The sequence below is a fragment of the Elephas maximus genome, chromosome 22 (assembly GCF_024166365.1).
Source record: "Elephas maximus indicus isolate mEleMax1 chromosome 22, mEleMax1 primary haplotype, whole genome shotgun sequence".
NCBI classification, from domain to species: Eukaryota; Metazoa; Chordata; class Mammalia; order Proboscidea; family Elephantidae; genus Elephas; species Elephas maximus.
The window spans coordinates 31,336,276-31,359,182 of record NC_064840.1 but is presented as its reverse complement, the minus strand read 5'-3'; the positions used below and the strand labels follow the sequence as shown (position 1 = coordinate 31,359,182).

The following is a 22,907-nucleotide window of genomic DNA, read 5'->3' as shown; positions in this document are numbered from 1 at the left end:
CTCTGTGGATCACAACAGTCTGATCCTCAGCCAATCATGGGGGTGGCACAGGGCTGGGCAGTGTTTCATTCTGTTATGCATGGGGTTACCATGAAACAACAAGTTTGTAATAATTTGTTACGCACCAATAGAAAAGTAATACAGCAGGATAAATGCTTAGGTTTTTCATTTTTAATTGCCAGTTTTCAGAATAAACAGGTTAAGTGTCAGCTACTTTTTTCCTCTTCGTCATCGTTTTATAGGAATTTTATGTCTTAACGATTATCAACTATGTTGATCCCCGGTTCGCTGTCAGTAAATCTTACACATTTATACACTGACAGTTTTCCTGGTTGGGCTCATTGAAGGAATGATTTAAAAAGGTGATGATTATTGAGTAGACAGTAAAATTATCAGTTATGGTTAAGACTTTTTTTTTTTTTTTTTTACTGTTTTCCTGATATAAAATACATAGAAATTATAATTTTATCATACGCAAGTTGAAGCACTTGGCATTTGATAAATTCCATCTGTGTCTGTTGAAAATCTACTTAGCTTCTCTGCACACTCACTATTAAAGAAGGATGTTTCAGGCTATACGGAGACTCCAAATAGATACTTAATACATAAATACATGAAGTGTGCAAATGTGAGGCTCCTGTATAAAGAACATCACAGTTAATGTAATCTTACATCACATAGTGCCACGGAAGACATTTTCATTTTATAAAAACTGACTTCAGAGCATAATCCAGAGTTTGAATATTAGTCTTTTTGAATTTGCATGAAATAATGTTAGTGTCTGAAACTTGATTTTTGGTTAAAAAAAAAATGCAGTTTTTACTTTTATTAAAATGGCTCTATTGAGGTATAATTTACATCCCATAAAATCCACCCATCATAAATGGATAAATCAATGATTTTTAGTACATTTACAGAGTTGTGCAGCCATCACCATGATGCAATTTTGGGAAATTTTTATGCCCCCAAAAGACCCCTCGTGACTTTTGCAGTCAACTCTCTGTTCCCATCCTTGGTGCCAGGCAACCACTAATCCACTCTCTGTCTCTGTAGATTTGCCTTTTCTAGACATTTCGTATAAATGGAATCACAGAGTATGTAGTCTCTTGCTTCTGGCTTCTTTCTATTAGTATGAGGCTTTTCAGGTTCACTCGTGTTGTTGTGTTTATCAGTGTTTTATTTTTTACGGCTAAATAATATTCCATTGTATGGATATACCACATTTTGTTATCTGTTCACTAGTTGGCGGACATTTGGGCTGTGTCCACTCTTTGGCTGTTGCGAATAATGCTGCTCTGAACTTGTGTACACGTGTGGATGTATGTTTTCATTCTCTTGAGTTGATTCCTGTGACTGGAATTTCTGGGTTGTATGGTAAGTCTGGTGGTGTAGTGGATAAGTGCTACCGTGGCTGCTAACCAAGAGGGTGGCAGTTCAAATCCACCAGGCGCTCCTTGGAAACTCTATGGGGCAGTTCTACTCTGTCCTATAGGGTTGCTATGAGTTGAAATCGACTCAAAGGCAGTGGGTTTGATTTGGTTTTTGGTTTATGGTAAGTCTACGATTCAGAATCGACTCGACAGCATTGGGTTTGGTTTTTTTTTTTTTTTTTTGGTATGGTAAACCTGTGTTTAACTTTTTAAGAAATTCCCACTCTGGTTTCCAAAGTGGCTGTGTTATCTTACATTCCTATTAGTAATTTCTCAGAGTCCTGTTTCCATATCCTCTTCAACACTTGTTGTCTGCCATATTGGTTATAGCAGTTCTTGCAGGTGTGAAGCGGTAGCTGGTTGTGGTTTTAATTTTTGTTTCGCTGATGGTTGGTGATGTTGAACATGTTTGTGCTTATTAGCTATTTGTGTATCTTTTTTTTAAAAGGAAATGTCTGTTCAAATCTTTTACCCATTCTAAAGATTGGATTGTTTTTCTTCTTATTGGAAACCCTGGTGGTGTAGTGGTTAAGTGCTACGGCTGCTAACCAAAGGGTCGGCAGTTCGTATCCGCCAGGCGCTCCTTGGAAACTCTATGGGGCAGTTCTACTCTGTCCTATAGGGTCGCTATGAGTCGGAATTGACTCGACAGCACTGGGTTTGGTTTTTTGGTTTTTTTTGGTCCTCTTATTGTACGGTTTTGTCATATATATGATTTATAAATATTTTCTCCCTGTTGGTGACTTGCCTTTCTCATTTTCTTAATGCAGACCTTTGAAATGCAAAAGGGTTACATCTTGATGAAGTCCAGTTTATCTATTTTTTTGTCTTATGAATCTTGCTGTTGGTGTTATATCTAAGAACTTTTTGCCTAACTGAAATCTACAAAATTTTTCTTCTAGGTGTTTTATTCTTTTGGCTCTTAATTTAGTTCTCAAATTGATTTTGAGTTAATTTTTGTGTCTGATGTGAGGTAAGGGTCTAAATTTATCTTTTTGCTTATGGATAACCAGTTGTCTCAGCGCTCTTTGTGAAAAGACTATCCTTTCCCCCTTTAAACTGTCTTGGCACCTTTGTTGAAAATTAATTGACTGTAAATGTGAGGGCTCATTTCTGAACCCTGGAATTGTTCCATTGACCAGTGCGTCTGTCCTTGGGCCAGAACGACACTGTCTTACTGCAGCTGTGTAGTAGGTTTTGAAACTGGGAAGTGAGAATCCTCCCACTTTGTTTTCCTTGTTCGAGTTGTTTTTGGCTATTTTGGGTCCTTTGCATTTCTGTATGAATTTTAGGATCAGTTTTTCAGTTTCTGCAAAACAGCCGAGATTCTGATAGGATTGCATCGAATTTAGATTAATTTGAGGAGAATCACCATCGAAACAGTGTCTTCCCATCCACGGACAATGAAATGCCTCTCCATTTATTCAGGAGGTTACAGATTTCTCTCAGTAAGGTTTTGTACTTTTCAGTCATGTATTTCTTGTTAAATTTATTCTTTAGATTTTAATATTTTTGATCATATTGTAAATGGAATTGTTTTCTTAATTTCAGTTTTGGTTGTTTATTGCTAGTGCAGGGAAATAGACTGGGCTTGTATCCTGCGATCTTGCTGAACTAACTTATTAGTTCTAATAGGTTTTCTGTGTGTGTGTGTGTGTGTGTGTGTGTGTGCGCGCGTGTGTGTATGCCTTAGGATTTTCTACATACGGAGTCCTGTCATTTGTGACTAAAAACAGTTTTACTTCTTTACTTCCAATCTGGATGTCTTTTTTTTTTTTTCTTTTCCCTTCGTTTTTTTTTTTTTTTTATGTTGGTCTCAAACATATTTAGCGTGATTTCAAAGAATATTTACCCAGAAAAATGCATAAATTATATTTGGCATTTGGGGTTAAGGCAAAAGAAATACATTTGCAAAGAGCTTTGGAAACAAAATATATGTTTCATTATTAAAAGAACACATTGGAAAAACAGAAATCAGTACCTCACAACCTTTTTTTTCCTTAAATTCTGAATGGTTCCTATAGAAATGAAAGGTGTATATAGATATGACAAAGCTGCCTCTTAAAAAATTTGGTAACTATACAAGACCACTAAAAAAAAGACAGGCAACAGAAAATAACATTTTAGGATTGCTATATTGTCATTTTCAAAGAACAAAGTTTCCAACCTATTTAATAATTTATAAAGTTTTTGCTTGGGATGTCTTATGCTTTAAAATGTAATAAATGTTTAAAATCTGGAAACATTTGTGACTATGCAACTTCTGACCCGAAGGCTGGGATGAGATAATAGCAAATTGAACGCTTTTGCACATGGTAGCGGAGAGAGAAATCTTTACATGGGAACCAGCTTCAATCTTTGTTTTCCCTTTTGTTTCTTCCTTTGTTTGGAAGTGTTTGTTTCTGTCACAGTGAATGGCCTTCCCCTGACAAATGCCCCTGATTGACAGTCACTGAGCAAGATTCCTGCTTTGTGTCATCTATAGAACTTTCTTCAGCTGAGAGCAATCAGCCACTACAGAGAAGAAAAAGCTGGGGCCCCAGACAACCCTGCACCAATTTTCCATGCCTTCGTGAATACGTTGAAGGAAGGAGAGAGCTATAGATCCATTTAAACTTTCAAATAACAGATGTAAACACTTGACGAAGCACAGCTAGTTAGATTTTCCATTGAAACAATAATGCAGCAAGGGGTGAGGAGAATCTAAGGTAAGTGAGGGAGGGTTACCCATTCTGCACAGTTTCAAGTGCAGGTTTCCTGGTAAAAATGCTGTTCAGAGAGGAAGGGCAATAAGAAAGGTGGAAAGACGTACTTTAGAACCTACTGGCAAGGCGATCTTTCTAGCTGACTTCAGCATCGAGGTGGGATTAAACAAGTCAGAACGTTAGTTTCTAGCGTGGGAGTTGGCCCAAGATGGGTATGTGCCACTTGCCCCTGCAGTTCAGCCCCTGCAGCTGTGAAAATTTGAGACACCTGAGAGATTTGGGGGTGGCTCAACTAATTCGATGAGAACAGTTGGTTGTCCTTTTTTTTAAACCAGTTTATTAGGGCTGGTTTCTCTTTTTAAAGTCATCTTCAAGTTCAAAGCCCAGCCATAAGCATCACTTCTAAAAGAAATTCAGAAAAGCTATGTTTTGCTGGCATAACACAATCATTTAATGTCTACAAATCACTAGAGCAGGGATCTGTGGTGGTACAGTGGTTAAGTGCTCAGCTGCCAGCCAAAAGGTTGGTAGTTCGAACCCACCAGCCACTCTGTGGGAGAAAGATGTGGCAGTCTGCTTCTGTAAAGATGTACAGCCTTGGAAACCCCGTAGGGCAGTTCTGCTTGGCCCTGTAGGGTTGATGTGAGTTGGAAGTGACTCAAAGACAATGGGTTTGGTTTTTGGTTTTGGAATCACTAGAGCATGGAGCCCTGGTGGCACAAATGGTGAAGCGCTCAGCTGCTAACTGAAAGGTTAGTGCTTCAAACCCACCTGGAGCTCCACAGGAGAAAGACCTGGTGGTCCGCTCCCATAAAGATTACAGCATAGAGAACCCTGTGGAACAGTCCTACTCTGTCACACGGGGTCACTGTGAGTCGGAATTGGTTCAGAAGCACCTTAGAACAAAAACAGTCACTAAAGCTATAGGAATGCTGGTATGTGACAACTAGTCACATGACCTGCAGGCAGGCAAATCTATTATCTTCTAAATTTTCGCTGTTTAATTTTCCCTGCACTCTGATCCCTGTGGTTGATAGGAATATCAGTTTAAGACAATGATGGCTATCTCTGTACTATATACTGTGCTAAGTACTTTATATGCTTTGTAAAGTAGTATGACCAAGTTCACACAGCCCTGGAGCAGCAGAGCACAGATTGGAAGTCTCGCTCTTCATAGCTGTACTTTTGCTGCCTATCTAACCAAGACACCACCCCTGTGTCAATTTGTCTTACTGTGGTGGCTTGCATATTGCTATGACCCTGGAACCTATGCCGTGGGTATTTCAAATACCAGCAGGGTTATCCATGGTGGACAGGTTTCAGTGGAGCTTCCAGACTGAGACAGGCTAGGAAGAACAGCCTGGCAATCTACTTCTAAAAATTAGCCAGTGAAAACCCCCTGGATCACAACAGAATACTGTATGATTTAATGCTAGAAGATGAGCTCCCCCTAGATTGGCTGGCACTTAAAATACACAGTGGCTCCAGCAGTGGACTCGAGCATACCAACGATTGTGAAGGTGGTACAGGACTGGAAACCTTTTGTTGTGCTGTAGGTAGTGTAGCCATGAGTTGGAGTAGGCTGGATCGCTACTGAAAAAGTTAAACAATTTTTTAGCTGACAATGGGGGAATGGTTGGACCTTTTCAGAATTTTAAGAACCTTCGGTGAGTTTTGAAATTTGAGGTGGCACTGTGTCTCCTGGTTTTTGCTCTTTTAGAAATACCATTTTTGAGGGCTTTATGCCCTATTCTTGATTTATTTTAGCATTTCTGCTTCTAGTCAAAGTCAACACTGGGAAATTAAAGGTTTGCTAGGAGGTGATTGTTAGGCTTTGGCTTGAATTAATTACTAAAAGTTCATTCATTCATATATTGACTTTAGCTGTGTGACACACTTTCTCATAAGCCCTGAACAAAGACTGAAAGTCATCCAAGTTCTTACGGGGCTTGCACTTTATGGGAGGAGGCCGACCTACAAGAACACACTGTCCACATGGTGGTGAGCACTATGGAGAGTCGTGGTGCAGTGAAGAGAGGCAGGGGGTACTGGTGTGTGGGGCAGCCTTCACTAGGGCGTTTGAGAAGGCATTACTAGGAAAGGGTCATTTGCACAAAGACCTGGGGCAGGTGAGGGAGGGAGCCCCTATATACTTACCTGGGGGAAGCTCGTCCTAGCATAGGCTGCAGCAGGGCCAGGACCCTAAGACTGGAGCCCCTGGTTGAGGAACAGCAGGGAGGCCAGGAAGCTGTAGCAGAGGGAGCTAAGTGGGGGCAAGCAGGGGGCTGGAGGGACTTTGTGGGCCATTGGAAGGATTTTGGCTCTTACTCCAAGTGAGATGGAGCTTAAGAAAGTTCGAGCAGTGGGGTGGCTTATAACCTGTCTCATGAGTTCAAGAATCACTCTAGCTGCCGTGAGAAGCATGGGCTGAGAGGTGAGGGTGGAAGCAGAAAGCCCTCTTAGGGAACTCCTGTGACCTACCAGTGAGAGATGCGGGTGACTTTTGGACTAAGACGGTAGTGGTGGAGGCAGTGAAGTCATTAAATTCTGGATAATTTGAAAATGGAGTTTATAAAATTTATAATGAATTGGATTCTTGGTACAAAGGTCCAGTTGGAGTCATCAGCTCTGACTCATGCTGACTCCATGTGTGTCAGAGTAAAACTGTGCTTCATAGGGTTTTCAGTGATTTTCAGAAGTATATTGCCAGGCCTTTGTTCTGCAGCACTTCTGGGCAGACTTGAACTTCCAACCTTTTTGTTAGCAGCAAGTGTGTTAATAGTTTGCACCACCCAGGGACTCCCCACAAACATGGTAGGAGAGAAAAAAAATGGTCACGGGGCGGGGCGGGGGAGAGAGGGTTGGGGAAGGAGAGTAGAGGGCACAATGTCCTCAGGTTTCGGAAGGTCAGAGAGGCTCAGGTAAGAGGTTGAGGATATAGGGCCACGATTTTGCTTATGCGTCTTGGAATTCAGTCGTTCGATTTGCACAGTGAGTTATTGGCTGAGGAGATATGTCATACTGCCTTTGCTTTCTATCTGATACTTTTTTGGCCAGCTTTATTTCAACTCTGATAGCTTTGTGCTATCTGGTGAACAGAAAATTCTCGTGGTTTGGCTTAGAAGAGAAATCCCTGGCAAAGGTGGGGACAGGGAGGGTTTTTCTAGTCCCTCAAAGAGACTATTTGTAACAGTGGACACAAAGGGAGAAAGTAGGATGGCTTTTTAAAGAAGCAAATATCCTTACCTTGTGTGTACACTGCTACTCTCCAAAGATACTTTTTTTTTTTAATGGAAATTTTCACCACTTACAGTGTTGATGAAAGAATAACTGGTTGATTTTATTTTATTTTTCGCCTGTCATTGTTGGTCTTCGAGTTTGCTCTTTAGGAATTCATTTGCTTCCTGGATTGTTTATAACTATTTGAGAAGATTTAAATTAGTTTTGCTTTGTGACTTCTACTTTTAAACTAACAAGTGGGTTCAGAATTGGTGATGGAAAAGAACTAAAAATAGAATAGCTTCCTGGGAACATTGATTTGGGCCCTTCCACTGTTGCTGTAAAGGAGCCCTGGTGGCACAGTGGTGAAGAGCTCAGCTGCTAACCAAAAAGTCAGTGAGTTAAACCCACCAGCCACTCCCTGGGAGAAAGATGCATCAGCCTGTTTCCGTAAAGATTTACAGCCTTGGAAGCCCTCTGGGCAGCTCCTCTCTGTCCTAGAGGGTCGCTATGAGTCAGAATCGACTCAATGGCAACAGCTTTGATTTTTTTCAGTTATTGTTGCTTTATAGTTTCTTATTTTCCGAATATGACCAGTTTTCTCCTTGTGAGGTACCAAATACATAAAAATCCAGTTGTTACTTACACTTTTTTTTTTTTTTGCTTTACTGATGAACATGCTGTGTGCTGTGTTCTTACTTTTTATAAACAATTTCACTGAGGTATGATATAAAAATACAGTAAAATACATCCATGTTAAGTACAGAGTGGGAGCTTCAACATACGTGTACACCCATGCGCCTTCTACTGCAGTCCATGTGGAGCCCATTTCCATCACTTTAAAAAGGATCCTCTTGCCGTTTTGTGCGCGCTTTATTCCAGCCCCAGATAACCACTGATCTACTTTCAGTCACGATAGATTACATTTGCATTTTCCAGAACTTCATATAAATAGAATCAAGCAGTGTGCACTCTTTGGTGTCTGGTTTATTTTGCTGGGCACCATGCTCTTGAGATTCATCCATAATTGTTTCATTGATTGGTACTTTGTTTCCTTTGTTGCTGAATAGTATTCTGTGGTATGAGCTTTACACTATTCCCTTGTACATGGACATTGGAGCTCTTTGGGGCAGTTATGAATAAAGCCACTCTGGACATTCATATAGGAGTCTTACTGTGAGTATAAGATCTATGTGGTTGTTTCTGTTTGGTGAATACCTTGGAGAGGGATTGCTGGATCCTCTATGATAAGTATGGTGGTGGTAGTTGCCATCGAGTCGATTCTGACTCATGGCGACCCCATGTGTGCCGAGTAGAACTGCTTCATAGGGTTTTGAAGGCTGCGAGCCTTTGGAAGCAGATTGCCAGGCCTGTCTTCCAAAGCACCGCTGGGTGAGTTCAAACCACCAACCTTTCAGCTCATAGTTGAGTGCTTAACTGTTTGGGCCACGCAGGGACTCCCAACGGTCGGTACACACACCTTTGTGATTGTTAAGTCTTCTTAATGAATCGACCCATTTATCATTATGAAATTTCCCTTTTTATTCTGGTAATATATTGTTCTGACATCTACTTAGTCTAATATTGATATAACCACTCTAGCTTTCTCGATACTACCGTTAATGCGTTACCTTTTTTCTCCGTTCTTTTATTTTTAACCTATGTGTCTATATTAAAAAAATATGCTATAGGCAGAATATTTTTTTTATAGGCAGAATATGATTGAGACTTGCTTTTTGAATCCAGATGAACAATTTCTGCCTTTTACTTAAAATTAAATAATTATCGATATGTTTGGATGTTAGTCTCTCATCTTTTTAGTTGTTTTCAGTTTGCCCCTTTATTCCCTTTTTCTCCTTTTCCTGTCTCTTGGATTGAGTAGCTTTTAGTATGTAACATTATTGTCACTGCTGGTTTATTAGCTATCCCTCTTTGTTTTATTTATTTCTAGTGTTTCTGGGTGCCTCAGCTTCCCTGAACTCCCTGCCCTCAACAAGACCACCTGCTTGGGCCCCCTTCCCAGAAAATGGGCAGAGAGCAGGCCCAGCCTAGGGCCCACCTTGTTCGCTTCCTTTCTCTCAGGGATCACAGCCCTTCCTACACCTGAAAACAGTTATTTCATTCAGTTTTCTGGTTGCTTATGGTAGGAGGGAAACCCTGGTGGCATAGTAGTTAAGTGCTATGGCTGCTAACCAAAAGGTTGGCAGTTCAAATCCACCAGGGGCTCTGTGGAAGCTCTGTGGGGCAGTTCTACTCTGCCCTGTAGGGTCCTTGTGAGTCAGAATTGACTTGATGGCAGTGGGTTTTTTTTGGTATGGTAGGAGACTAAGCCCAACCCTTGTTACTGTATCATGCCCTCAAGTGTAAATTTCTGATCTTACTTTTTGCAATAAAATATTTGGCTATTGATGGGAAGTGGGTTAAATATTTGAAAGGGGAAGTACCTGTTAAATAGTACCATGGTTATAACTTCATGTAGTGATACAAAGATGATGATTGGTTTTACCCGTCTCAGCACAGGTAAATCTAAGATATAGATGATTTGTATACGGGCTTGAAAAAAGCTGCACTAGGACAGGGTGAATACTAACAGTTACAGAGCCCCGAAGTGCTCAGTGCCCTGCTTGCACGTCTTCAGAATAATCTGGGGCAGTGAGCTTTGTCAGCCCTGTTTCACAAGTGAGGAGACCCACACTTAGAGGGGAAGTGACTTGCCCAGTACCTTGCAAACAATAATGAGCTGAGCTGGACTTGACCTTTCAGAGTTGGAATTTGCCACTCTCCAAAGCTCAAGCTCTTATTCATTATACCCAGCTGACTAATCATGACTAATTAAGAAATTTCTGAAGTTTCCCTGAGTATGTAAATGGAATATCGTATGGGGCAGCAGTAGAGTTCAGGTGAACTAGTACCCCAACTTCCATGTAGTTTCTTCCTAACATAGCTACTTGTTGTCAGATTAAAGCAGTATGATTAATTTGCAGCTCCCACAAGAAGTGGTTCCGTAAACACCAAGTAGTCATATAAATATAAAGTTATTACTTGGATAACGAAAGTATAAGAAACAGTTTTCTTTCAATCATCTCTATATTTCGAATAAAATTCCATTTTAATGTTGAATTGCCTATAGGATCGCAGTCAAAATGTATAGTTGCCATCAAGTCAATTTTGACTCCTGGCAACCCATGCATGTCAGAGTAGAACTGGGCTCCATAGGGTTTTCAGCGGCTGATTTTTTAGAAGTAGATCTCCAGGCCTTTCTTCTAAGTTGCCACTGGGTGGACTTGAACCACCAACTTTTTGGTTAGCAGCTGAGCACGTTAACTGTTTATACCAATCAAGCACTCTGGCTATCCTATTTTTATGTTTTTCTTTCCCCAATCCTGTTTTTAAGCCTGATTTTAAACCACGCAGTATCCCCTTGTTCTGTTTGAACGACTGCCTCTTGGTCTTTGTACACGTCCTGCATGAGCACAAATAAGCTCTGGAATTCCGATTCTTTGTAATGTTATCCATAATTTGTCATGATTCAAACAGTCAAATGCCTTTGCGTAGTCAGTAAAACACAGGCAAACATCTTTCTGGTATTTTCTTAGTCAATAAAACACAGGTAAACATCTTTCTGGTATTTGCGTAGTCAGTGACACACAGGTTAACATCTTTCTGGTATTTGCGTAGTCAGTAACACACAGGTAAACATCTTTCCGGTATTTGCGTAGTCAGTAACACACAGGTAAACATCTTTCTGGTATTTGCGTAGTCAGTAACACACAGGTAAACATCTTTCTGGTATTGTGCGCCATCCTCACAATCATTGTTATGTCCGAGCCCATTGTTGCAGCCACTGTGCCAGTCCATCTCGTTGAAGGTTGTTCTATTTTTCACTGACCCTCACTTTACCAAACTAGACAGTGTTCTGCTGCTATTCATAAGGTTTTCACTAGCCAATTTTTTCCGAAGTAGACTGCCAGGTCCGTTTTCCTAGCCTTAGTCCGAAAGCTCTGCTGAAACCTGTCCACCAGTGGTGACCCCGCTGGTATTTGAAATACCAGTGGCAAAGCTTCCAGTATCACGGCAAAACAGAAGCTGTCACAGTACGACAAACAGACCGATGCATGGTGGTTCTGCTATTACTGTAAAATCCTTATTTGCAGCATTTAATGTAAAGAGTGCATTTGTCTGTTACGTGATTATTTTCTTAGTGTGAGGATAGCACGTTGTGGTTGTTGTTAGCAGCCCCCGTGCACAGTGGAGCGCACCATCTCACTGATCGGCTGCAAGTCAGCCGTCGTGACCCACAGCATCTCCGTTGACTGATTTGGCGTAGATCACCAGGCCTTTCTTCCTACTCTCTTTCACTGAAGTTGTAAAAACCTCTAACAGGTGGTTAACCGCTGAAATCTGTTCAGCATCAAAGCACCACACAAGCCTCCTCTGGCAGATGGGTGGTGCCTGTACATGAGCTGCATTGGCTGGGAATCGAACCCGAGTCTCCCACATGGAAAGCAAGAAGTTCTACCACTGGACCACCAGTTTTGCATGAGGCATTGGTAATGGTGGCAGAAACATAGCAGGGCTGAAGTAATCGTCCGTTGGCTATATACCCAAGTGTCTTCCTCCAGCATCTCTACCGTAGTACTTTCAGGTGTCTGTGCACTTTTGGGAGGAGTGAGAGAAACACTGTGGGAATAGAACAGGGCAGCTGGGTGTCTATTCTGAATAGGCAAGTCATTGAATAGCAACTTTATCAATTGTGCTCCAGTTGTGCAGAGATTGGAGGGAGTGTTTATTGATAAATCCATTGTTGCTTCCCATAGAGCTATCCTCCCTTCTAAGTAGACGGTGTATGCTACTGGGAGTAACAGCCTTTAAAAAAGTCTGAATGAACTTTTGTTACAGGTTTTTACAACCTTAGAAAATTCCTATATCATAGAATTGGCAATTACCATAGGGTCACTATGAGTTGAAATCAACTTGATGGCAGTGGGATAGCCAGGTGGTTATGAGTTAAATTGAACCTGGGCAAAATTAGCACAGAAACCATCTCATCTCATTGCTCTAGTCATTCCATAGTCATTAAATTTCACAGAAATAAGGAACCAGTAACCATGAGTTGCTGAGATAACAGAGCATAGGGCTGTGTGTGGGTGTGGGTGTGGGTGTGCGTGTGCGTGTGTGTGTGTGATGATTGGTGCTCACAGTCAGGGTTGGCCTCCTCACCCCGGTAGTGTTACTTGAGGTGGTGTTACTTAAGGGGTCAACACTGGCAACCTCACCACCTGGCATTGTTGTATTCTTTTGAGTTTTGAAGGCGTTTGATAACATCTTCACTTTCTAACAGAAATATTCAGGAGACAGAGATAGGCAGGCATTGTTAGTACATAGGGGTCAACACTAAGAGCTTATTTTTGATGGACTTAGGAATGGGATGAGGCTGCAAAGGGCCCTCTGGGGACAGGTGAGGGTCACATGGCAGAGGGCCATAGAGGGCCATCAGGGAAGTGCAAAAGTGTTAAGGGTTCATTTTAGCAACTTTCAGCTTTGCTCAGGGTGTAGCTGCCATATTTAGGAGAAAGCCCCTCTAAAATCCTCATATCTGGATTTGAGAGCTGATTTATTTTGTATAAAACAATTGCCTACTTATATTGAAAACTCTTCCCCAGCAGGCCTTTTGGCATTTTGACGCTTTCAGCAAACACTAAGGATTGTGTAACGGGTACATACCTAGTGTTGGTATTCTTCTCCATGGATCCTTTTGCCTGCTGGATGGAGGCCAGTCCTCCCAGCATGTTCAAGCCTCTGCAGTGTAATAAAGCATACCTTCTACCACCTCCCTGCAGGAACTTGCTCTGTCCAAATTTGAAGTCTCCCTTTCCTTATCTCAACTTAAATTTCCTGCCTCTGAGTACTTGTTTATTCTTTTCTTACCCCCTCTTTGTTGCCCATGAGTAGCTAACATCTCACTTGTTCCTGGAATCTTCTGTGACCATATCTCAGGCCATTCTGATCATCCCCTCAGCAAACTTATCAAATGTTTATTGTGCCGATTACATCCTAGACATTGTGCTAGGGATTAGAGAGAAAATAAACAAGCGCAAACCCTTTCCCTCATGGAGCCCAGAGCTGGTGAGAGAGGTGGATGAGTGAATAAGCACCACTTGTTGAAATCAGAAGAGGTGGTTTCTTCCTTAATGTGATACACATAGTCTGTTCCAAAGGCCAGGGTCATGTTTAATGGGGAAGAGCTAGGGGTATGCTTGTTAATGCCAGGAACATGACAAGGAACCTGAAAGAGAGACGTGGTCACCTAACTGGAGGGGGCCAGCAAGTCTCATCCAACCAAGTACTTTAGAGGTAGAGAGCCAGAAGGATCCCTTGGGCAACAGTGTCGTTGCTATTGGTAGCTGCCATTGAGTTGGCCCCCAATTCATGGCAACCCCATGTACAACAGAACAAAATGCTGCCCGGTCATGTGCACAGTTGCCAATCGGATTGTTTTGATCCATGGATTTTTCATTTGTTGATTGTTGGAAGATCCCCAGGTCTTTCTTCCAAGTGTGTCTTAGTGTGGAAGCTCTGCTGAGATCTGTTTAGCGTCATAGCAGCATACAAGCCTCCACTGACAGGTGTGGTGGCCGTGCCTGAGGCACATTGGCTGAGAATTGAACCCAGGTCTCCCACATGGAAGGTGAGCATTCTGCCTGACTAGGAAACCCCAGTATAGAAAAGCCCCTAGAAACAGATGAGCAAAACACACATAATCCAGGGTAAGAATAGGCAAAGGTAATGGAAAGGCAGGCCGTAAGAAAGGAAAAAAAAAAAAGGAGTGTAAACATGAAAAGATTTTCAACCTTATTAAAAATAAGAGAAATGCAAATTAAAGTAACTGACTCTTATGACTTATTTTTTTTTTCACTCTATACAGCAGATTTATGGCAAGTGTGCACCATCTGTTGTCCGGGTGATTTCATTTTTATTCCAGAACCATCATGTTACTGGCTTCCTTTCCTGTCTAGGTGTTTGTCCCTGGCTAGTCAAGGTCTTCCACCAGCCGGCTGGCTAATTTCTGTCTTCCATTCTCTCGTCTCTTGACCCCCTGATCACTAGTTACGCCTGTGTGTTCACCGTTCATTCATGACATTATCATTTGATTTATTTTATTTAGAATAGGAGAATCTTGGACTTGCAGAGATTCTGGAGATGAACTTATCCAAGGCCTTTTCTTTTAAAGTTGAAAAATGTACTTAGTCATGCACTGCATAATGTCTGGGCAACGCCCGACCACATGTACGTCTGTGGTCCCATAAGGTTATAACAGAGCTCAGAAATCCCAGTTGGAGAATGGGTCGTAACAGACATAGCCAGACGTAGCAAACGCGACCACTTCCCTCACGCAACACGTGTATCTTATGTCTCTTGTATACAGAGGGATCGCGCTGCCAGGTGTATAATGGTATAGTACATATATAACCTAGAACACGTATGTCTCGATAGTTATAATAAATGCCTGTATTACTGGCTTATGTATGTACTGTATTGCATTTGCTGTCGTTATTTTAATGTGAACTTACTCTACTTTCAAATAAAAAGTTTACCATGTCACAGTGTATGCGTCCACTCGTAGGTAGCAGCATCCAGTCCTGTGTATCATGCATCTCTTGAGTGTCATAGTGTTATCTGTTTAATTTTCTTTTGAAAATATTACTGTGAACTACATCCTGGCTCCCAAACACAGCAAGACCAGGACTGGTGATAGCAGCAGCAAGAGGCAGAGGAGAAGTATCAATTCAGAAGTGAAACAAGAGGTATCCTGTGTGTTGCTGTTGTTGTTGTTAGGTGCCGTCGAGTCAGTTCCGACTCATAGCCACCCTATGCACAACAGAACGAAGTACTGCTCGGTCCTGTGCAGCTGTTATGCTTGAGCTCATTGTTGCAGGCACTGTGTCAGTCCACCTCATTGAGGGTCTTCCTCTTTTCCGCTGACCCTGTACTCTGCCAAGCATGATGTCCTTCTCCAGGGACTGATCCCTCCTGACAACATGTACAAAGTATGTAAGACTCAGCCTCGCCATCCTTGCTTCTAAGGAGCATTCTGGCAGCACTTCTTCCAAGACAGATTTGTTCGTTCTTTTGGCAGTCCATAGTATATTCAATATTCTTCGCCAACACCGCGATTCAAAGGCGTCAACTCTTCTTCAGTCTTCCTTATTCATTGTCCAGCTTTCACATGCATATGATGTGATTGAAAATACCATGTCTTGGGTCAGGCACACCTTAGTCTTCAGGGTGACATCTTTGCTCTTCAACACTTTGAAGAGGTCCTTTGCAGCAGATTTGCCCAATGCAATGCGTCTTTTGATTTCTTGACTGCTTCTTCCATGGCTGTTGATTGTGGATCCAAGTAAAATGAAATCCTTGACAACTTCAATCTTTTCTCCGTTTATCATGATGTTGCTCATTGGTCCAGTTGTGAGGATTTTTGTTTTCTTTATGTTGAGGTGTAATCCATACTGAAGGCTGTGGTCTTTGATCTTCATTAATAAGTGCTTCAAGTCCTCTTCACTTTCAGCAAGCAAGGTTGTGTCATCTGCATAACGCAGGTTGTTAATGAGTCTTCCTCCAGTCCTGATGCCCCGCTCTTCTTCATATAGTCCAGCTTCTCAGATTATTTGTTCAGCATACAGATTGAATAGGTATGGTGAAAGAATACAACCCTGATGCACACCCTTCCTGACTTCAAACCAATCAGTAACCCCTTGTTCTGTCCGAACAACTGCCTCTTGATCCATGTAAAGGTTCCTCATGAGCACAATTAAGTGTTCCGGAATTCCCATTCTTCACAGTGTTATCCATAGTTTGTTATGATCCATACAGTCAAATGCCTTTGCATACTCAATAAAACACAGGTAAACATCCTTCTGGTATTCTCTGCTTTCAGCCAGGATCCATCTGACATCAGCAGTGATATCCCTGGTTCCATGTCCTTGTCTGAAACTGGCCTGAATTTCTGGCAGTTCCCTGTCGATATGCTGCTGCAGCCGTTTTTGAATGATCTTCAGCAAAATTTTGCTTGCGTGTGATATTAACGATATTGTTCTATAATTTCCACATTCGGTTGGATCACCTTTCTTGGGAATAGGCATAAATATGGATCTCTTCCAGTCAGTTGGCCAGGAAGCTGTCTTCCATATTTCTTGGCATAGACGAGTGAGTACTGTCAGCGCTGCATCTGTTTGTTGAAACACCTGAGTTGATACTCTATCAATTCCTGGAGCCTTGTTTTTCGTCAGTGCCTCCAAAGCAGCTTGGACTTCTTCCTTCAGTACCATCGGTTTCTGATCATATGCCACCTCTTGAAATGGTTGAATATCGACTAATTCTTTTTGGTATAATGACTCTGTGTATTCCTTCCATCTTTTTTGATGCTTCCTGTGTCATTTAATATTTTCCCCATGGAATCCTTCACTATTGCAACTCGAGACTTGAATTTTTTCTTCAATTCTTTCAGCTTGAAAATGCTGAGCATGTTCTTCCCTTTTGGTTTTCCATCTCCAGCTTTTGCACATGTCATTATAATACTTTACTTTATCTTCTTAAGAGGGCCTTTGAAATCTTCTGTTCAGTTCTTTTACTTCATCAGTCCTTCCATTTGCTTTAGCTGCTTGATGTTCGTGAGCAAGTTTCAGTGTCTCCTCTGATGACGTCCATCTTGGTCTTTTCTTTCTTGCTTTTCTTTTCAGTGACCTCTTGCTTTCTTCATGGATGATATCCTTGATGTCATTCCACAACTCATCTGGTCTGCAGTCACTAGTGTTCAATGCATCAAATCTATTCTTGAGATGGTCTCTAAACTTAGGTGGGATATACTCAAGGTCATATTTTGCCTCTCGTGGACTTGCTCTGATTTTCTTCGGTTTTAGCTTGAACTTGCATACAAGCAATTGATGGTCTGTTCCACAGTCGGCCCCTGGCCTTGTTCTGAATGATGATACTGAGGTTTTCCACTGTCTCTTTCCATAGATGTAGTCAATTTGATTTCTGTGTGTTCCATCTGGCGAGGTCCATGTGTATAATCGCCGTTTATGTTGGTGAAAGAAGGTATTTGCAATGAAGAAGTTGTTGGTCTTGCAAAATTCTATCATTCGATCTCCAGCGTTATTTCTGTCACCAAGGCCATATTTTCCAACTACTGATCCTTCTTCTTTGTTTTCAACTTTTGCATTCCAGTCGCCAGTAATTATCAATGCATCTTGATTGCATGTTCAATCAATTTCAGACTGTAGCAGCTGATAAAAGTCTTCTATCTCTTCATCTTTGGCCCTAGTGGTTAGTGCATAAATTTGAATAATAGTCATATTAACTGGTCTTCCTTGTAGGCGTATGGACATTATCCTATCACCGACAGCGTTGTACTTCAGGATAGATTTTGAAACATTCTTTTTGACGATGAATGCAACACCATCCCTCTTCAAGTTGTCATTCCCAGTATAGTAGACTATGTGACTGTCCGATTCAAAATGGCCAATACCAGTCCACTTCAGCTCACTAATGCCTAGGATATCGATGTTTATGTGTTCCATTTCATTTTTGATGATTTCCAATTCTCCTAGATTCATACTTTGTACATTCCAGGTTCTGATTATTAATGGAAGTTTGCAGCTGTTTCTTCTCATTTTGAGTCGTGCCACATGAACAAATGAAGGTCCCCAAAGCTTTACTCCATCCACATCATTAAGGTCGACTCTACTTTGAGGAGGCAGCTCTTCCCCAGTCATCTTTTGAGGGCCTTCCAACCTGGGGGACTCATCTTCCAGTACTATATCAGATAATGTTCCGCTGCTATTCATAAGGTTTTCACTGGCTAATGCTTTTCAGAAGCAGACTGCCGGGTCCTTCTTCCTAGTCTGTCTTAGTCTGGAAGCTCAGCTGAAACCTGTCGTCCATGGGTGACCCTGCTGGTATCTGAATACCGGTGGCATAGCTTCCAGCATCACAGCCACACACAAGCCCCCACAGTACGACAAACTGACAGACACGTGGAGGGGGAGGTATCCTATGTATCTTTGCTAAATATATAATATAGTATTTGTAAAAGGTCCAAATCACATAGCGTCCTATTCACAGAACAGATCATGGATGTTAAGCGACAGGTGACTGTAATACTAGAGAAGTTCAAAATCCGTTTTGTGTTTGCTCACCTGGAAAGTGAAGACACGAGGTCTGACGTGTCATGCTGTTGATCCTGGTTCAGACACAATTCTAGTGTGGTCAGTGGCGCTGTCTCATGTTCTGTGTTGTGATACTGGATGACAGTATATAAGGAAGTTGTTTTGGGATGCTCAAAGGGATTGATGAGACCTTCAAATAATATGGAAGTGCTTGCTCAGTGTAGTTTACTCTAAAGACTACACTGAAATGCAACACATGCAAAATGATAACCTTCAGAGTGGTAGAAAAGAAGATTTTTAGGGACTTCCTGGAATGTAACTTTAGTATATTAAAGCAGCCCTTTTTCTTCTCTCAGAATTAAGTTCAATTATAGTAGAGTAGGTATTCATTGCTCTAGTTAAGTTATATTGGCATTTTCATTATATTGTCTTTGTTCAAGGATTTAAAGTATTGCCTCTGTGGTTTTGTTTGTTTGCTTTTTAGTGCAACCCTGCAGTTTTGGGGTAGATAAAAAATTACTAAATATATCAGAAATAAATATTTGAAAAGTCAAGTTGACAGGTATAACTTCTATTATTTATTTATACGACTTTATCATTTTTCATGTAACTGTACTTTAATACAGTTTAAAATGGACAGAAAAGTTGCAAGAACAGTACAAGAAGCTCTTATATACCCTTAAAACAGTTTCACTATTTGTATACGTTTTGCTCCATTTGCTTTATCATTCCCTCCCTTTCATTATGGTTTTTTTCTGAATCACCTTAGAGTAAAAGGTGATATCACACCTCATTACCATTATGTATTTCAGTCTGTTATTTCTTAAGGTCATTCCCTTAGATAACCAGTATAATTTTCAAAATCAGGAAATCTAGCATTGATATATACTATTACTGTCTAATTCACAGTCCGTATTCATATTCTACCAGCTGTCCCCCCAATATTCTTTTTTGCTATGTTTTTTTCCTCGGCCAGGATCTAATCTACGATCTTGCTTGCATTCACTTGCCATATATCTTTAGTCTCCTTTAATCTGGAGTAGTTCCTTATCCTTCTTTGGTTTTCTTTATCATTTTTTAAAGAGTACAGGCCAATTATTTTGTAACATGTCTTTGGTTTGTTTCATTTTTCATAACATATTCGGGTTACACGTTTTTATCAGGAAGACTACAGACGAGATGTATAGTTTCCAGTGCATCGTGTCATTGCTTTGTGCCAGTGCTGGCGATGTTATCTCTGATCACTTGTTCATGGTAGGGCTTGCCAGAACTCTCCACTATGGACTTTTACTGTTGTAATTAATATGTAATATACAAAGAGTTACTTTTGAGACTGTGTAAATATTCTGTTCCTCATCAACTTTCATCCAGTAGTTTTAGCATCTGTTGATGATTTTCCAATTCCATCATTCCTTATACAGTCGTCACTCGGTATCTGCAGGGAATTGGTTCCAGGACCCACCCAAAAAACCCAGACACCCAGTGCCGTTGAGTCGATTCCAACTCATAGCAACCCTATAGGACAGAGTAGAACTGCCCCATAGAGTTTCCAAGGAGCGCCTGGCGGATTCGAACTGCCGACCGTTTGGTTAGCAGCCGTAGCACTTAACCACTACACTACCAGGGTTTCCACGCATACATAAATACATAGCCCCATCGAAATTCCATCACAGTGACCCATGCGTGTCAGAGCAGAACTGTGCCCCAGAGGCTTTTCAAGGCTCTGACCTTTCAGAAGCAGATGAACAGGTCTTTCTTCCGAGGTCCCTAGGTCCCTTTGGGTGGGTTTGAATCATCAACCTTTTGGATAGTAGCTGAAAGCTTAACCGTTTTGTTGCCCAGGGATGCCTACCTATGTCACTAAGTAGACTTAATAATTTTTTCTTTTAGTTCGAATGAAAGAACATTGCCCACTTTGAAAGGTCACGTTCCTGGAACTGTGGAGGGGAATTTATGGAGCAGTAACAGACAAGCTCAGTTCCATGATTCATTTGCTCACATTAGTTACCATCTTGTCACAGCTGCTTCCTGTGTCTAAATCCCACCTGGGGAATTCTTGTCTACCCACCTCCCTCCATTTTAGACTTTTTGTGAGTCGTTATTTCCCTTTAGTGACTTCTGTTTCCTTGGCTAGTCCTTTAATTGTTCTGACTTTTTTGTTTTGTGACCTTCAAGTGTCTCTACTCTCAATCTAGAATCAGCTTGTTCCATTCAACGTCATTCATTCATCTAGGCCTGGCTATGTGCTAGACATTAAGCTAGGCACTAGATTTACAAATGGGCTGGGAGGCTTACAAATCAGATAATTAAAGTGTGATATGTGGTAAAGTACTTTGATAGAGCCATGTTAGAAGAGCTGTATAAAAGTATTTATTTAACCAACATTTATTGACCTTCTACGGTGTGCCAGGCACTGTGCAATAGAGTCCGTCTCGTCAGAGAAGACTGTAGAGCAGAGGTGGCTTTTGAGTCCGGGTTTGAAGGTTGTGTTAGCAGTTTCCAGGGTATGTTTTTGTTATTTTCGGGTACCGTCCAGTCGATTCTGATTCATAGTGACTTCCGCATTAGGTTTTCTAGGCTGTGATCTTTAGGGGAGCAGACTGCCACATCTTTCTCCTGCAGAAGCCACTGTGGGGGTTTGAATCGCCAACCTTTCTGTTAGCAGCTGAGTGCTCACCCTTTGCGCCGTCAGGGCTCCTTAGAGGAGACAAAAAGGACTATTTAAAGGTGAGGCATGGAGTTGTGGAGGAGTGAGGAGAGATTTGGGAATGGGTCATCAGCTCTGGCACTAGCTACTTGGATTCATGTCGGGGTAGTGAATGAGTGGTTAAAAAAAAAAGGTTAGAAAGTTCCTGTCTTTTTAGGGAGGTCAGTCCTGTTTTTATGTGCATAGTATTTATTAGCTCTGTGGTGATTCTTACCAACACTTCCATACTGCCCACGTCTTTTATTTCTTTGGTTGTTTTTCTGCTCACTATAGCAACCGGTGGCTCTAGGTGGTGGGACCACTAGTAGCACTGCTTTATAAGAAGGCTGGGTATTGTGCATAGGGAAGGAGCCCCTGAAGCAAGGACCCAGGTATGTGGTACTTTTCCAGTTGGTGTTATTTTCTTCTATGGTATAATTAGTCTCTTGGAATTCTTTTTTTTTTTTTTTTTTTAAAGGTAGGAGAGAAAGAGGTGAGATATGAAGAAATTACTTTGAAAATACATTGTAGGGTGAAGTTTCAATTTATTATCCGCCCTGAAATTTTTTATTCTTTTCCTTTAGGTTTCTTGCTATTTAAAGATTTTTGTTTGAATGAAATTAATGAAGCTGTACCTCAGGTGAAGTTTTATGAAGAGGTAAGAAGTAACTGTTTTATTAATGTTTGAATTTCAAAAGCATATTTAAATTGTACTTTGAAAAATATGATTACTAATGCCATTTTACAAATATTTAGAAATTCACTGTAAGTAATTAGTAGTACAAGATACAGTGTTTATTTTATTAGAGATGCTAACACCATCTATAAAAAAACAGGCAAATTACAAAAGCATGTTCTTAAAGGGATCAGAGATCTCTAGAAGCAATGAGGAATAGTTGGAATGAAATTCCAGAGATGAGGGAGTCATTTAGAGATGCAGTGAGAATTACCAGTCATTTTATTTTTTGTGGATACTTGCAGATTCTGGATGGCATGAGGTCAGGCAGAGGACTGCTGCTGGGTGAAAGAGAAATTAGCAAAGCTTTTAGTGGTCATGCTGGGCTGGGATGACAAATTAGAGACTGAGAGTGGAGAGAGAGGGCGCTCCCACAGTTGGTTTTCTGAGATGAGATTTGGGGAAATCTGAGGTCGGAGAGGAGCTGAAGAGGTAGACCAAAATCTTGTAGAAGACACGTTGGAGCCTCCTATAGCCTTACAGTGCTTGGGAAACATAGATCTGCTGAGGATAAGAGTCTAAAAACAGAATAGACGAGATGAAAGGTATAGAAGAAGTGGTTTATTGACTGGAATCCTGCAGCTACTTTTCTCCTGGGGCAGCTACTGATTCCAGGTGCAGTTGGGAGATGGTAATCCATGCTTGGCCCCTGGCAGAAGGCTGTTTCTAGGAGTAAGAGCAGAAGTGTTTAAAAAAAGAGAGAGACTGGAAGATCCCCAAACATCTGGTCAGTGCCGTTGTTAAGGTGTATGCCATATTTTGAAGCTAAGTGGAACGGGAAGTTAAAGACCTAAGCAGATTACCTCTTAAGGGCAGAACTGGATCTAGTGCAGAGAAGACAATGATGCCTCATTGAAATCCATGGAGGGCTGTGCCTTAGAAACAGGGTCAAACCAGATGCAGACTAAGTTGTGAAAAAAAAAAAAAGGCAGCTCAGACCCAGCCCAGATTGATCTCTGATTG

At 41.3% G+C, this 22,907-nt stretch overlaps 1 protein-coding gene across 4 annotated transcripts in view; it reads left to right on the top strand.

Moving 5' to 3' along the window:
- Positions 1–22,907, top strand: part of GRK3 (G protein-coupled receptor kinase 3) — a 154,768-nt gene that overhangs the window by 41,602 nt on the left and 90,259 nt on the right. For 2 of the 4 annotated variants that reach the window (XM_049867062.1, XM_049867063.1), the window contains one exon: positions 21,793–21,866. In XM_049867062.1, coding sequence (XP_049723019.1) covers positions 21,793–21,866 — 74 coding nt within the window. Of the gene's footprint in view, positions 1–3,397; positions 4,139–21,502; positions 21,601–21,792; positions 21,867–22,907 lie in introns of those variants that run through there. The other 2 variants (XM_049867064.1, XM_049867065.1) reach the window with 2 other exon arrangements.